At 36.0% G+C, this 15,063-nt stretch overlaps 1 protein-coding gene across 4 annotated transcripts in view; it reads left to right on the plus strand.

Moving 5' to 3' along the window:
* The window catches only part of TXNDC11 (thioredoxin domain containing 11), a 35,123-nt gene that overhangs the window by 17,476 nt on the left and 2,584 nt on the right, over positions 1-15,063 (plus strand). For all 4 annotated transcript variants that reach the window (XM_050905773.1, XM_050905775.1, XM_050905774.1 and 1 more), the window contains 5 exons: positions 497-697; positions 3,260-4,043; positions 6,495-6,640; positions 7,895-8,004; positions 9,983-10,063. In XM_050905773.1, coding sequence (XP_050761730.1) covers positions 497-697; positions 3,260-4,043; positions 6,495-6,640; positions 7,895-8,004; positions 9,983-10,063 — 1,322 coding nt within the window. The remainder of the gene's footprint in view (positions 1-496; positions 698-3,259; positions 4,044-6,494; positions 6,641-7,894; positions 8,005-9,982; positions 10,064-15,063) is intronic.

The following is a 15,063-nucleotide window of genomic DNA, read 5'->3' on the forward strand; positions in this document are numbered from 1 at the left end:
TTTTTATTATGCATTTCTTTTCCCCACATTCAGTAATAAGAAATACCAGTTTTAAATGCAGTCTTGATGTTGGGGTCTTAAAAGACTAATTTAAAATTAGTTAATATGGTGAATGAGTAGTGGGAAAAAGTTTTCTAATATGCTGTAAATCAAGATATGTGATGATACCAACTTAGAGGCTGAGCTCTTTCACTTATAAAGAAAATCTATACTAGTGAGAAAAGTAAAGATTATAAAGATGTAGTAAAAGAAAGAGGAGCTTCCCTGGCAGAATACTTTTTACCTGAAAGATTGTGTGTGTTACTATGATCTGATGAGCATGTGGAAAGATTTCCCAAAGGGAAAGGATGTATGAAACGCTGAAGCTCACTGAATAGTGTCATTGAATTTAGAAAGAGAGTTTTAGGCATTACAGTAACAAAGTATGCCATATTTGAGAACTGCATTCATTACTAAACCAAGTGAGGACAAATAATTATTTTTTTCTCCCTTCAAGATCTATCCAAATGACACCATGAACTATACTGCTGAGAACATTTGCAAGTGGGCTCTAGAAAATCGAGAGATGCTCGTACGCTGGCTGAGACCACATGGTGGAAAAAGCCTTCTTCTAAACAATGAGCTGAAGAAAGGACCAGCACTTCTCATATTTATACCTTACAATCCCTTAGCAGAAATTCATCCTCTTTTAGATGAAGTAAGTGAAATAATTATTTTTTTTACTTCAAAAATACTAGAACTTGAGAACTCTAGTCTAAGGTTCTGAGCTTAATTGTGACAGATACCTCATTTTATTTCACTGTTCCAATTATTCAGTTTTGTTCAAAAACACTTTTTCTCAAGCCATATTATCACAACTCCCTTACACTAGTTTGCATCCCACACAACGTACCTTTGTCTCATGTCAACCGTTGTTTAGAACAAGCACCTAACTCTTTTCCTTGACTTCCTTCTTTTTGTGGTGAGTGCTGTGTGAGAGATGAAGATCTTTGGTCTTCTGTTCCAGCTAACACAGCTCAAATGAAAGAGCAAGAATGTATTGAGTATTGCAGGACTTGTGTTTTGTCCACCCCATTCTATATCTCCTCTCCTTCTGTCTTTCCAGAGGTGGTTACGCAAGGAAGAATGGACCTTTTATTAAACCACACAGTGTTATTTGAAATATAGGCCAATTGAAAAACTACTCAGAACTAATCTGATTTTTATATCCTGTGTGTTCCTTAGTCACCTGCCAATTTTCTCTTCCTCTGCCATTATTTCCATTTCTGAACTGCCTAGGACAGGAGTCTGTGTAGCTGTGCAGTAAATGAAATAGGGAGACTAACATGGCTGAAAAATACTTTTTTTCCCTGGGCTATTTTTCAGCTGGACCACATTATCCCATTTAGTATATCACACAGCTGCACATCGCAGTGGTGATCGCATAGCACTAAGGACAGTGTGGAACAAGAAACAAGCATCTGTGGAAAATGAAAAGCAGGGATAAGTTTTGGTGGCAATGCTGAATTATATACATGGCATCTATGTCTTGGAATGTGTGGTTTCCACAAGGAGGCCTAATTAATATTGCAGTGTCTGAAGCAATGAGGAAAAAACAATTAAAATAACTTATGATACAATATTTAGCCAAACTAGAAATAGACAAAATAAAAGCTAGACTGCTACAAGATAGGGTTGGGGAAATCTTTGCAGAAAGACTGGAAAAGAACTGCAATTATTCTTGTACTAACCTGTCTTATTTTTGGCAGGCTTAATTCAGTGATGCTTGTCACAGATTAAACATTCTAGTAACAGGTACCACTTATTTAGATCAAATCAGTGCAACATAAGATGTTCCGTTTCAGATTTCATTCTGCTAAATAACAGTATTTATCTATATCAAAGTGTGAAATGAGATACAAAATATTCCAGTTGATCTTGTATAGCTTCACTTTGATAGAGAGATATTATGCAACTTGTCTACCATAGGAAGAGACGTTTACTGCGGCCGTCCTGTGGGTTTCATCAGGTGATGAAACCACTTGACTGTAAGGCAGTTGCAGAGATCAAGGCTGTCAAGTTATATGGTGAAAGCTCTCAGAGCAAAATTCTTTTTTCTGGTAGTAGCTTACTGAAATGAGATTTCTTATCGCAAATCTGGTTTTCTGTTCGTAATTTCTTCTCATGTTTCTCTAGGTAGGTAGTCAAAATCTTCAGGCTAGATTATAGTACGAGGGGTCAAATTTCTTTTAAGTAATTGAGCGTTTTCAGGATGAAAACACCTAACAACGAATTCTTAAAGACTGTAACAAACTGTTGCTATACATCACATCTTACTACTGATGGTCCTGTGACACAGCACCCCTCCTAGATGTGATGCTTCAACATCCCTTTGATAATTACAGCGATTCCTATCAAAGTGTTCTTGTGTAAGCAATGTGTGTGTTCTGTATTTTGGTTATGTTTAATGTGATAATGAGGATGAAGGGAAACTTCATCTTTCATTTTCCTTTCCTCTGTGTTCTGTTATTTGTGTCCTAGAAAGGGAATTCCTTCTATGGTCCATACACATGCCTTTTTTGCTGCTTGTTTCCCCTTGGTTATGAAAAACAAAATGGTGGTGCAGCACAGGAATGTTTGCACTGAGAGGCAGGCTTTTTTCTTTTTATTTCCTTTTTGCTTTCTTCTCCCAATAAGTCATGTGTTACTATGCACAGTACACCTGGAGTCTTACAACTATATGCCCATGGCTGGGAGAATACTAACATTGCTTCAACGCTGTTAGTGATTGCTGCAAAATTTGTGCACCACCTATACCAGGAAAAATCTCTATTCCCTTTTCATATGGGAATGCTTTTATTTATTTTCTCCTCGTATTGGAAAATAAGGGAAATTCAGGAACCGGTACTGATTAATGCTTCATGTAGTGGGATTTAACCTTAAAATGTAGTAGTATTGCACTGTGATAAATATGATGCAGAGAGGACCTTGAGATCAGTGTAGCGGACTGAAAAAATTTTAGAGTGGCTTTTTGTTGTTTTGTACATTTAATTCTTACATGCTGAAATATCTGAAAATTTAACTTTGTTATCAAATCACAGCCTCCGCCGCCTATAATTTTTTGTAAGAACGAAGGAGAAGAGTAGGCAACTTCATGTTTCTGAAATTCCATCTCTAATTGCATATATGTTGTTAAACCTGCAACAGTTAACTGCCTTTGAGTGAACTATGTACAGTTAATCTTGCTTTTTTTTTCTCCCCACCCCCCCCACCCCCGTAGGTTACCAAAGTGGCCTTGGAATACCACAACTGTAACAAAAGCCAGGCAGCTGAGCCAGATCTTCAACACTTAGGAGACACTGATTCACCAGCTTTTGATTCCTCTATACCAGATGCATATATGAAATTATCAGAAACGTTTTCAATAACCAAGTACCCATGCTGTAACACTGTGGTGCTTCCACAGTGGCATTCAATATCTAGAACTCACAATGTCTGTGAGCTTTGCATTAACCAGACACTTGGTGTCAAACCAAATAAAGTCCATGTGCCACACTGTAACTTCTTAGAGATAGAAGCAGCTTTGGACTCTTTCTACCTCCAGGAACATACCTTTTTTCAAGTTATATCAAATACCATAGAATGCAGCAATTTCTTAAGTTTCTATAGTCCCTTTAGCTATTACACTGCATGTTGCAGGACAGTAAACAGGCATTTTTTAAGTTTCATTAGTTCTGAGAAGACCATCTTTCAGACCCCCAAAGTAGCATTTTCTTCCCATGGGAAGAAAGATAACACCCAACATTCTATTCCTCACATTGAGGATAGGAATTGTTTTATTCCTGACCTTCATAGTAGTGGCACTAACATTACTGGTCTGAGCTGCAGGACCAACAAAACCTTGAATCTCTATCTACTGGATTCAAATCTTTTTTGGATATACGCAGAGAGACTAGGAGCATCAAGATCTAGTCATCTTAAGGAATTTGCTGCCATTGTTGACCTGAAAGAAGAAGTGCACTATGTCCTGGATCAAAATCAGTCACTTGTTGGAACTACCCTGGGTATGGTATCTACTATACAAATGCTTGAAATAAGAAAATGAAGTTTGCAAGTAAGCTTATGAGTGGAAAACTTAATGCCATTTTGAAAAGTGAGACTATAGTCAACATTGTGAATTGTAATTTTTTCTGTTCTAATTTATTTAGTAGTTAACCAAGCAGTAGAGTTGTGTTCTAGATGACATAAGAACTAAGTTTCATATAGCAAAAGTAATTTGCTTTAAAAGAAGTGAACCTCAAAATGTGTGATTCTTGACTGCCTGATGCATTGAAGGAATTGGTAAAATCTAAACTAATTTACTTGTGGAAAAAAAAAATTACTATGCATCTAACACATTTGAGATTACAGAAGACATTTGTATATTAATAGTGGTGTTGGTGTTTGCTCAGCTGTTCTGTGTACTAAAATATTCCAGAATTTCATGAGATAACTGCCCACTTATCAGCAGAGACTAGCCCTTCCTCTTGTCCTCTGAAACCAACTTACAAATTGTTTTAAGTTTATTTTGAAAAGTGTGTGTGTCTTCAAGGTAGAGCTCTGAAGTGGTTTTGGCCAAATCTGTCAATACTCTATTTCCTGGCTGAATTGGAGGAGAAAAACAAAAACAAAAAACCAACCAACCCAACGATCGCAGTTCTGATTTATATGCAAGTTATTGAGTAAGACACAACATGCCTAACCACATGCATTTACCTATCGTGATGATGTGCAAAACTGAGTGCATCTTCAGAAAATGCAGAGTTTTTTAATGTTAGCAGTGTAAGTAAATATGGAAGTAAATTCGGGTGAACATAGTATTTAAATAAATTGTTCAAGAAGGTATATCAATATACTTCTTATAGCATTAATTACATTTCCATTTTGCCATAAATCTGTAAGTACAAAAGTATGCACAACATAGAACAAATAGCCATGTTCTTATTAAGGATCCCATCCAGCCCTGTATCCTGTCTCTGTCCCAAGCCCCCAGAAAAACACTCTGGAAAAACAAACAAAAACCCCAGTGACCATAAAAGGATGCTTAGGAAAATTTAAGATCAGAGTGAGGAGATAAAAATTTCCTTCCCCTTTCTGCTCCCAGTACTTTCCGTCTCAAACTTTTTTCAGGTCACAGGATTTCCTGAGCATGATGAGGGTTTCTCTGCTGAGTAACACTCAGTATATTTCTATTCCAAGTCATTTGAACTTCCGGAAGATTTTTGATTCTACGTATTTTGTCAAGGAGTCACTGTGACTTATGTTTGGGTTCTGTGGGGTTTTTAAAAATTTTATTTTACTTCCTTAAGCCTCTTAACTTTTGATATTTTAAAATAACAAAACAGATTTGTGTTTAATACCTTTAACGGATGTCAGTTTGTACAGATGTTTTCTAAAAATTCAGGAGTATGTCTTTTAATTAGCCCCCTCCTTTCAGTTATTACTTAATCATGCATAGATATTCCAAATCTGGGTATCTAGAAAGAAAAAAACTGGTCTGGTCTGATGTGAGAATTTAATGAAATGCTGAACAGTAAATATAACATTAAATGTACTGCTGTTTGCATTTCAGCAATAAACTTGATGATCTCGTATTTTGTATATATGTACAAAAGTGTCAGTTTTACTTGGGCCTAGTTTTTGGACTGGAAATACCAGCACAAGATGTTTCTATTTGATCAAATAATTATTTTTAGTGTGTTTGATATTATATCTTTTGTCTTGATTATTGAATATTCTTATTTTATAATGCATAGAATAATATTTCTCCATCTCAATTGAAAAGAAGGATACAGTCGGTATCTTGCAGCAATTTAGAGAACATGGTCCAGGCTCAGAGTAGCATAGCTGAAGGTAGTTGAGGGCTTTGGAGCTTGTTTTAAATTTCTACCACTGGCCAGCTACTTTTTAAATATCTTAAAACTAAGGAGAAAGTTGAATGAAGAGGAGGGTGGTCACTGGTAAACAAAAGGTGGCTGGTCATATTGGCGTGGGAATAGCACACTCTTTAAAGGTCTAAAGCAAAAGGAGAATTACAGGGAAAGTAATTTAAAATGAAAAGAATAAATGCAAATAAATATGGAATTAAGTGGAGCCTTCAAGATAGGGGCCAAATACTTCAATGCTATGTAGAAAGTGAAAAACGGTGAGAGGATACTATTTATGACTTACCAGGTGTGTGGTTAGATTAGGAGGGTAGAGAATTGAATAGGAGTAGAAGCAAGATTAGAGAGTAGTGTGGCAAGTGAAAAGACAACTGTAATGAGCAAAACAAAAAAAATGTGAAAACAAGATAAAATTTCACTGCAGTGGTGGTTACTCAAGAGTTGATACCAAACTGTCAAAAACTAATAACATGAAACCAGGTTTGAATTTGTATTTTCTCTGTAAGTTCTTCTGAATTCCAAAGTAAAAACTGCCAAAATCACATATTTGTGAAACTGAAATAACTTTGTTATGTATCAATTTCATTTCAGAGAACTTCATAAAAAATTTCAGTATTCTCTACAGTCCCTTGAAAAGGCATCTTGTTGATGACCCTTCAGTCCATTTTCATGAACAGCGTGTAATCACTGAAGTGACTACTAATAACTTTCATGATACCGTGTTTTTGAGTGAAAAGGTACACTTCATTACTGACAAAGTTTCTTGCAAATCATTGTGCAGACTTTTGAGGGGGTCTCATTCTTTTTTTACATTGATGTGCTTTTCTTATTTGTAACATAAAATATGTTATTTTGTAACAATTCAAAAGTATTTAAAAAAAAAAAGGCAATTCAGAATAGTGTGATCTGAAGTAAACCTGCAAAAGATCTTTTGGTGTTAAAATAATCAAAAAGTCAGTGCAACTGATTCCCTGACAGGTTTCTGCCACAGTTCAAGGTTTGTTGGGTTTTGGGGGGTTGTTTTTTGGGTTTTTTTGGGGGGAGGAGGTGTGGTTTTTTCCTGTGCGTTTGAAATACAGATTTTAATTTAAAAAAAAAGAAGTGTCTGTGACTTGATTTTTTTTCCTTTTCCTTTCTTCCACTGTAACAGGAGCACATGCTAAATACATAAGGTTTGAGGTAACATTGAAGAATATTCTGATTTCTGTGTTTCCTACCTCAAAGGAAAGAAATATACCACAACTTTTTTTCTATATATTACTTTTTAAAAAAAAGTTACTTTACAAGAAGTTAAAAATTATTGCAAAGTAGACATAATGGGGGAAAAAAAAAAGAGAAGGTTTTAAACCTAAGGCGTTATTTGAAAGCACACAGCAAAAAACCCAAAACTCTCACCATTAAAAGCTTTCCAATTGCATGCCATGAAATTGCTTTACATAGGATGTCATCCTGAACCGTAGTTAAATTACTTTGATTTCTTAAAGATGTGATAGTAAGGATTAATATCCATTGTCTTTCAGGTCTTCAGTGAATGTATGCATCTCCAGTAATTGGTTTCCAGCAGCCCTAACTCCTGCTTTGCTAGTTAGAGGCAAAAAGCAGAAGTCTGGACATCATCTTCCCCCTCTCCCTCCCCCCCCCGAAGTATACAGTCACTGTTAGATACATAGGAGTTCAAGATTGCAAAAGAATCTTGGGAAGTGTAGTAAAGTTTGGTGCATTTTCATTTAAAGGGAATGATCCTAATCTAAATAATCCTCTTCATTTTGTCTTTTTCTTTATGGAAAGAGAATTCCCCAAGAGTTTTTGTGTATGAACTCAGTAGACAGAGAGCATCAGTAAACAGCTTATAATAAAGTTTATTAACATTAGGATATAGTTTCCTTTCACATTTTAAGGGTTCCAAGTTTTAGATGTTGTGAAGACTGGTCCTCCTTCACTGCAGATTAACTACATTAGATAATGAAACTCTTCTCCATTTCATTTTCCAGAATGTCTTGCTGCTCTATTATGCACAGTGGTGTGGATTCTGTGCTTCTCTTAATCACATCTTTATTCAACTTGCTCGGCTTTTGCCTCCAGATAATTTCACTGTGGCAAGGTAAGAGAGTCTAATGTCATCTCTCTAGAATAATGTAAGTTCATTGAGGTCATCAGCCTAGAAAATAATTACTTTTTTCCTGTCTACAGTCTTGCAATAGTAGATGTGAATGTCATCTGCTTAATTTCTCTTTGAATGCATTATTTTGTTATCCTCTGTATAAATTCGGTGGTTTTCAATCTCACTGCAGTTAATTAAAATGAATTTTTAAACAGTGCAATTAACCTTGAAACTTCCTAATTTCAGGAAGTGAATCAATAAAACAGCAGCAGAAAATAATTTTTACCCCTGTCTCTGATAATTTGTAGCAAATAATTATATCCTGTAGTACTGTATTTGAGAAATTGTTTTGAGATATGCAAAATACATATTGTTGTGTGTTAACGCCGGTGGGCAGCTAAGCACCACACAGCTGCTCGCTCACTTCCCCCCTCCATCCTCAGTGGGATGGGGGAAGAGGAAAGGAAGAATAAAACTAAGAAAACTGGGAGGTCAAGATAAAACAAAACAAAATTGTTGAGTAATTGAAGGATAAGTGGAAGGAGAGAGAAGAAAGCAAAACAAGTGATGCAAAGGCAATCGCTCACCACCTCCTGTGGGTAGACTGGTGCCCAGATGGTTCCCGAGTAAAAGACGGCTAACCCCTCTAAAACCCCCTCTTTTTCCTTTTATTGCTGAACATGATGTTTTATGGTATGGAATAGCTCTTTGGTTAGTTCAGATCATCTGCCTGATTGTGTCCCCAGCCCCCAGTGTATCCACTGTGGGGGCAGAGTGAGAAACAGAAAAGGCCTTGATGCTGTGGAAGCGCTGTTCAGCAATGACCAAAGCATTCCTATGTTATCAACACTATTTTCATCACAAATCTAAAACATAGCACTATACAAGCTACTATGAAGAAAATTAACTCTATCCCAGCCAAAACCAGTTTATAGACATATATATGCATGTGTATAATATATATATATTTTATATATATATAAAAATACATTTTTAAATATATAAAAAGGACATGTTTTTGTTTGGCGTTTCTAGGGTTTTTAATGTTTCAGTGCAACCCAAACATTCTTGTTCATGTATTTGATAATACATCAATACTTACAGCATCTGCTCTGATTGCATCCTGGTTTCATTCTGAGTGAACTTACTCCAGGAGGCAGCATGAGATCTATAGGAAAAAAATTCAGTTAAAAATCTGGAGTTATCACCTGTTTATAATTGTGGCTTTATTCCCACAGATGTAATGCTGCTCTCAAATCTACACCCATTCTCTTTCCTGACTTTGAAGTTCTCTCATTTGCTCCATTATTTTTATTGCAGTATTACTGATGTATTTTTCTATAATAAAAATCAATAATTTTTCTACAATAAAATTGTTGTAATTAATAAGAATTTTATTTGTAATCGAAGAAAACCTAAAAATGCAGAGGAAAACATAACAAGCAATTGAACAAGTGTTTCATTCACAAAATCTTGTGTTCCTTTCTATGTAGAGCTTTAGAAAAAATTGTGCCTTTAAGAATGTGCTTGTCCTTCGAAGAAGCAAAGTAATTTACCCCCAAAACTACTTGAGGGGAAAATATTCATAGAGTTGTACTTGAGGAACAAATTAATGAATAGAAAAAACTTCGGTCTCACATTGAAACTGTTAGGCAGGTCTGTTTCAGAGAAGGAAGGTGTGTACATAATGAGTGACTGTGCGATTTAATTGCTGAGTGAGAGCAGTTGGAATACTGTACATAGTTTTCTAGCAAAAAAACTGCCCACAGATATTTGTTAAACTGAGATCCATCATCTTGAATATTGGTAATTAATTCTGCTGACTCATATACACAACATATTTTTGACATAACACATTTAGACTTACTTTCACAGATACTTGCATTTCCTTCTTCCCTATCCCTAAAGTGGCATTTTACAAGTAAATACAGATTGTTCATCTGCCTGTTGTCTTCATCAGTGTGTCTTTTCTTAACAGAATTGATATCAGTCGAAACGACCTTCCATGGGAATTTATGACAGACCGTCTCCCAACCATTTTACTTTTTCCTCATCAGAGGTAATGTAATTCTTTTCCCTGTGGGTTTTTAACTTTCATTTTACTAAGTTATAATAATTATCTGGTTATGTGTCTGTCGTGGTTTAACCCCAGCCAGCAGCTAAGGACCATGCAGCTGCTCAGCCTTCCCCCCCTCCCAGTGGGATGGGGAGGAGGATTGGGGAAAAAAAAGTAAAACTCATGGGTTGAGATAAGAACAGTTTACTAACTAAAGTAAAATAAAATATAATATTACTACTAATAATAATAATATAATAATAGTAATGAAAAGGAATATAACAAAAAAAGGGAGAGAAATAAAACCCAAGAAAAGACAAGTGATGCACAATGCAGTTGCTCACCACCCGCTGACCGATGCCCAAGCAGCAATCGGCACCTCCTGGCCAACTCCCCCCGGTTTATATACTGAGCATGATGTTTTATGGTATGGAATATCCCTTTGGCTAGTTCGGGTCAGCTGCCCTGGCTGTGCTCCCTCCCAGCTTCTTGCACACCTGCTTGCTGGCAGAGCATGGGAAACTGAAAAATCCTTAACTTAGGATAAGCGCTACTTAGCAACAACTAAAACATTAGAGTGTTATCAACATTATTCTCACACTAAATCCAAGACACAGCACTGTACCAGCTACTAAGAAGAGAATTAACTCTATCCCAGCCGAAACCAGGACAAAATCTTAGTAGAGAAAAAAGCCAAATAGTAATTCATTTCCATATATGCATTCTTACTTCATGCATATTCTAATTTAAAAAAAAAACAAAACAACAGACATGGATAGCTGATGGTATGCAGATAGCAAATGTTCTCTCCAAAGGTCATTAATTGTTTGTAAGTCTTTATTTATGAATAGCAGCATTACAAACCTTGTTCTTGAGTTAATTTTCCTTATTATTTGGTTGTATTTAAAATTATTATTTTGGCATGGTCCAAATAAATTAATGAGTGACTACAGGAGGGGGAAAAGGGGGAGAAATGATGTAGATGGTGGTGCAACGTAGGTCTAGTGCAACTTGTATCTAATTGCTTCTAATTGGATAAATTAAGAGATCTCAAAGAATATTATAATGGAATCTTGCAGTAAAATGCAACGATTTGCTTGCTATGTTTTTAATGAAGAAAAATAAAAAATAAGCACAGATGGAGAGTAAGTAATCCAGCCCAAGCTTAGTCTTGTTTAAGAGAACAAAAACTACCAATCCTGACATTACAGAGGGAGAGGAGATAGATTGTTACGTGGTTTTAAAGTAAAAAATTTGTCTTAACAACAACAACAAAAAAGTAGAGAATCTGAGTACTAAAGGAGGGCTTATGCATCCTTTGGAAATATTACAGTGGTCCTAATCTGTGAATTTTTATTTCTCCCTCACTCCTCTGTGGTCGAATGAGTGTAACGTAATCAGAGGGACTTTGGAGCGTTCATTGCTCAAACTGAAGTTCTTTCAGGTTGCATTTCTCTCATTGTTCTGATGTTTGGCTTTTGGGGGGAATGTATGTGTGTCTAGCTGTACCTGTATTTTGGATATTGGATTCTTTGGCAATCTGCATAAACCATGGAAGTGTTCCATCAGCTAAGCACTAGTCTAACAGCGGCAGAGAGAATGATGCGAAATACTTTCAGCCTTTGTAAGCTCTCTAAAGGAGATGCTAATATCTAAAGCAACATCTCTGATTTTACATAGTATAGGAATGTCATGATATATAGAGATAGCTCATATCTTGTCCTAATTTAATAAAAATAAGGGTTAACTTTTCCTCTGTTTTGTCTTTCATTTATATGTCAGCTATGTTCCCTTTTGTATTGAAAGAAGTTTCATATTAAAAGACATTTCAATGTATAAAATGTACATTAAATAAGAGGTGTTTTCATTCCTGATAAAATCAGAATATAGAATTATTTTCTTTTTCCTGCTTTTGTGATATAATTAGTCTTGTTTGGTGACATCACTGTGTTGCCATAAAAGAATATGAAGCAAAAAAAACCCAAACAACTGTTACGAATGTTATGATCAAGTAGAAAGAGAATATGGGATGGAGTGAAAAAAGGTAGTTGAAAAAGCAGAAGTATGACACAGTAAGAAAATGTACTTAAAATGAAAACATTCTCAAAATTGTTTGGAAATTGTATAAAAGTTATTGTAAGATTGTCATGTTGCATGGCTAGAAAAACTGGAAAACCTACTGCAAATACTTCGGGGGTTTTATTGAACTGTTCTACTGCAGTGTTTCTTAAACATAACTTTTTTCTTTTTTTTTAAACTATGAATATTTCAAATGGTGTGATACAGTCTTCAAGTGAAAGCCATGCTTGAAAGTAAAGTTATTTCATGTAAGAACTTCCTGTGTAAACTAACACTGTGGTTATTGAAATATCTTTTTTCTTTCTTAAAACAACACTTATTACTTCACTGTTTCACTTGGGCATAAATACATTTTTTTCAAAGTTCTAAAAAATCTTTTGTTGGAATAGCACAGATACTTTAACTGTCATTAGTGTCCTTAATGCTATTGACTAAATTTTGTTAGCAGGAATTAAAAAAAACCCAAAAAATTACACAGCATTGCTTTTACAGATACTATAGAATTACATCATTGGAATTTGTGTATATTGCCAAAATGTTTTCATTTTCATTCTGACTCAGTAACAAGTGCTGGACTTTTCACAGGAGAATAGCAGCAGATTTGTTGGCATTCTAGAAGCCTTGCGTTGTTTCTTTAAAACAGAAAACAAATGAAGCTTCAGTAGCAGTTTAACACCTACAGAGGAAAATATCCAAAGGAGATCAGCAGTAAAACAAGGTGTACATGCTGTTGAAGTGAAACTATATACAGCAAGCAAGACCTCAGAGAAAGAGCCAAGAAATGAGTGTAGGACAGGGAAGTGTAGTTTCAAGGAGTCAACTAGGGTTGAGAATAATTTCTGGGATGATGAAAGAAAGCTGAGTTGGAGGAAGGGAATTGATTCATGAATGGGTGAACAAAAAAAGGCAAGACAACGGAGGGTGGGGTAGAGAAAGGCACAAAGGGTGAGTCAGGAAAAAAAGGAACTCTAAAGTTAGGGATGTAAAAGGGCAGGAGAGTACATTTAGGACTGGGATGGGACCTGGAATGGCATACAAGGGTCCTGAATCCTACTCTTCCTCTGCAGCAGGGAGAAATTCTGAAATCCAGTGTCAAACCTGTGTGTCATTTCTGCTTTGTACCAGTACACACAGTGCAAGTACATCCAGCCTCTCATAGGCTGAGGAACAAGAAAGAAATATTAGATGCAAGAGAGCCACAAGCTTTCGAAAGTGCTCAGTTTATTGTTCCAGATATATTTTTGATGTTACATGTATGCCCTATGCATTAGACTTGATTGACCTTGGGTTTTGTTTTTCTTTTTTTAAAAGATTAATACTAAATTTTACACAATTACAGTTTTTATAGAAAGGGAATGAAAACAGCACTATAATAAATACCTGCCTCTTTGCAATGTAAACTAAAAACGTTGATTTCCATCCTTCTCCCTCAAGAACTCTTGTCATCAGCAAATGGTAATTCAGACTATTGGTACTGTGCAGTGTTACCTACCACAAAATCTTTAAACTTGTGCCTTAAGTTTTGCAATTCTAAATTCATGTTTTAATTCAGTACAGAAATAGTTTCATTTATATCACTTCTGAGTCAACTCAACTTCCAATTCATCATCTCCCCTACATTGTGCAGTAAGCCTTGCAAATCAGCCTCAGATCAGGCTCCCTCTGCCACGTTCCTCCAGCTCAGGTCCAGTCCTTCTCTGTTCCCTAGGTTAACTGAGCAGGAACTCAGCTGGAGTAGTTCCAAGGTGTGTACCTGTCTACATAAAGGCAGCGTTACCTTCATCCGCTGCTTAGCAAAAGCTGCAGTCTTCAGTGCCAATACCCCAATCCAGTTGCCTGTCAAGTTCTGCAGATTCCACTGGGTCTCAGTTTTGCACATTTTCCAGCATTTAGACTCTTTAGCTTGCATTTGCACAGTCCATTAGTTCTGGCTGGCTTGAGTGGCTACAAGCAGAGGTCCTGCTGGTTTAAAGATGGGTAGTCTCGATTTTTAGTTGAGATGAGCCACGTGTTTCATGAGGTGCTGTTGACAATTGAGACAACAAGTAGTAGTAGTAGTATGCTGTTGTCTTCTAATCAGTTAGGTCAAGTGGCATAAGCTGAAGATCTACTAGATCTAACCATATTAACAACCATTGGAATACTAATGTGATTAGCACTGGAAAAAGTTAGAAGCTGATTTCCAAATACTGTTGTGGCTACAGTTTTAAGACCACTGTTCTAGTTAATGAGCCCCAACATACTCTTTGGAAACTTGAGTCAAATGACTTTCCCTCCCACTTTTGAACAAGGATCTAGTTTGCACAACCGTGCCTTCTAGGGGACAGAGTGTCATGTATAACATGATGAAAACGTTTTTCTTAAATTATTTTAAACTATAGCTCAAGCAGGTTTTAGAGCAGTAAACAATTTATGGTAAGTGAAGCTTCCTCTAATACTTACCATCTTCCCTGTGTTACTACAAAGTTCAGTGTTCCCTATTTCTTTTCATAGATACTTATTTTGCCTTGGTCTGTTTTATAAAGCAGCTCTAGACTGTCTCTGGAGTGACAGACTTAATAGTTTTAGTAAGATTGTTTTTGTAATGTTCCAATTGGTTTCATAAAGGTACCTTACCTCTAGTCATTGTTTTCTCTCCTGCTTTTCCTCTCCAGTGCGTTTTATATTTTGCTGCATGTAGATAATCAAGAAAATTAGGTTTTGAGAGTATTTGTAGTATCAGTAGCACTACTAGAGCAGTCATGTATTTATTTTGGATATAAAGGTGCTTCATATTAAAGCTTTCTATGCAGCTCCTTATGCATTTGCCTTATGACACAATTTTTGCAGATTAACTCTGTTCTCAATTTCTTTCCACCACATGCTGTTAATATTTTGTTTTGCTTTTTGTTTTAAATAGCCTTTTAGCTTTTCTGATACACAGT

The sequence above is a fragment of the Gymnogyps californianus genome, chromosome 15 (genome assembly GCF_018139145.2).
Source record: "Gymnogyps californianus isolate 813 chromosome 15, ASM1813914v2, whole genome shotgun sequence".
Classification (NCBI taxonomy): domain Eukaryota; kingdom Metazoa; phylum Chordata; class Aves; order Accipitriformes; family Cathartidae; genus Gymnogyps; species Gymnogyps californianus.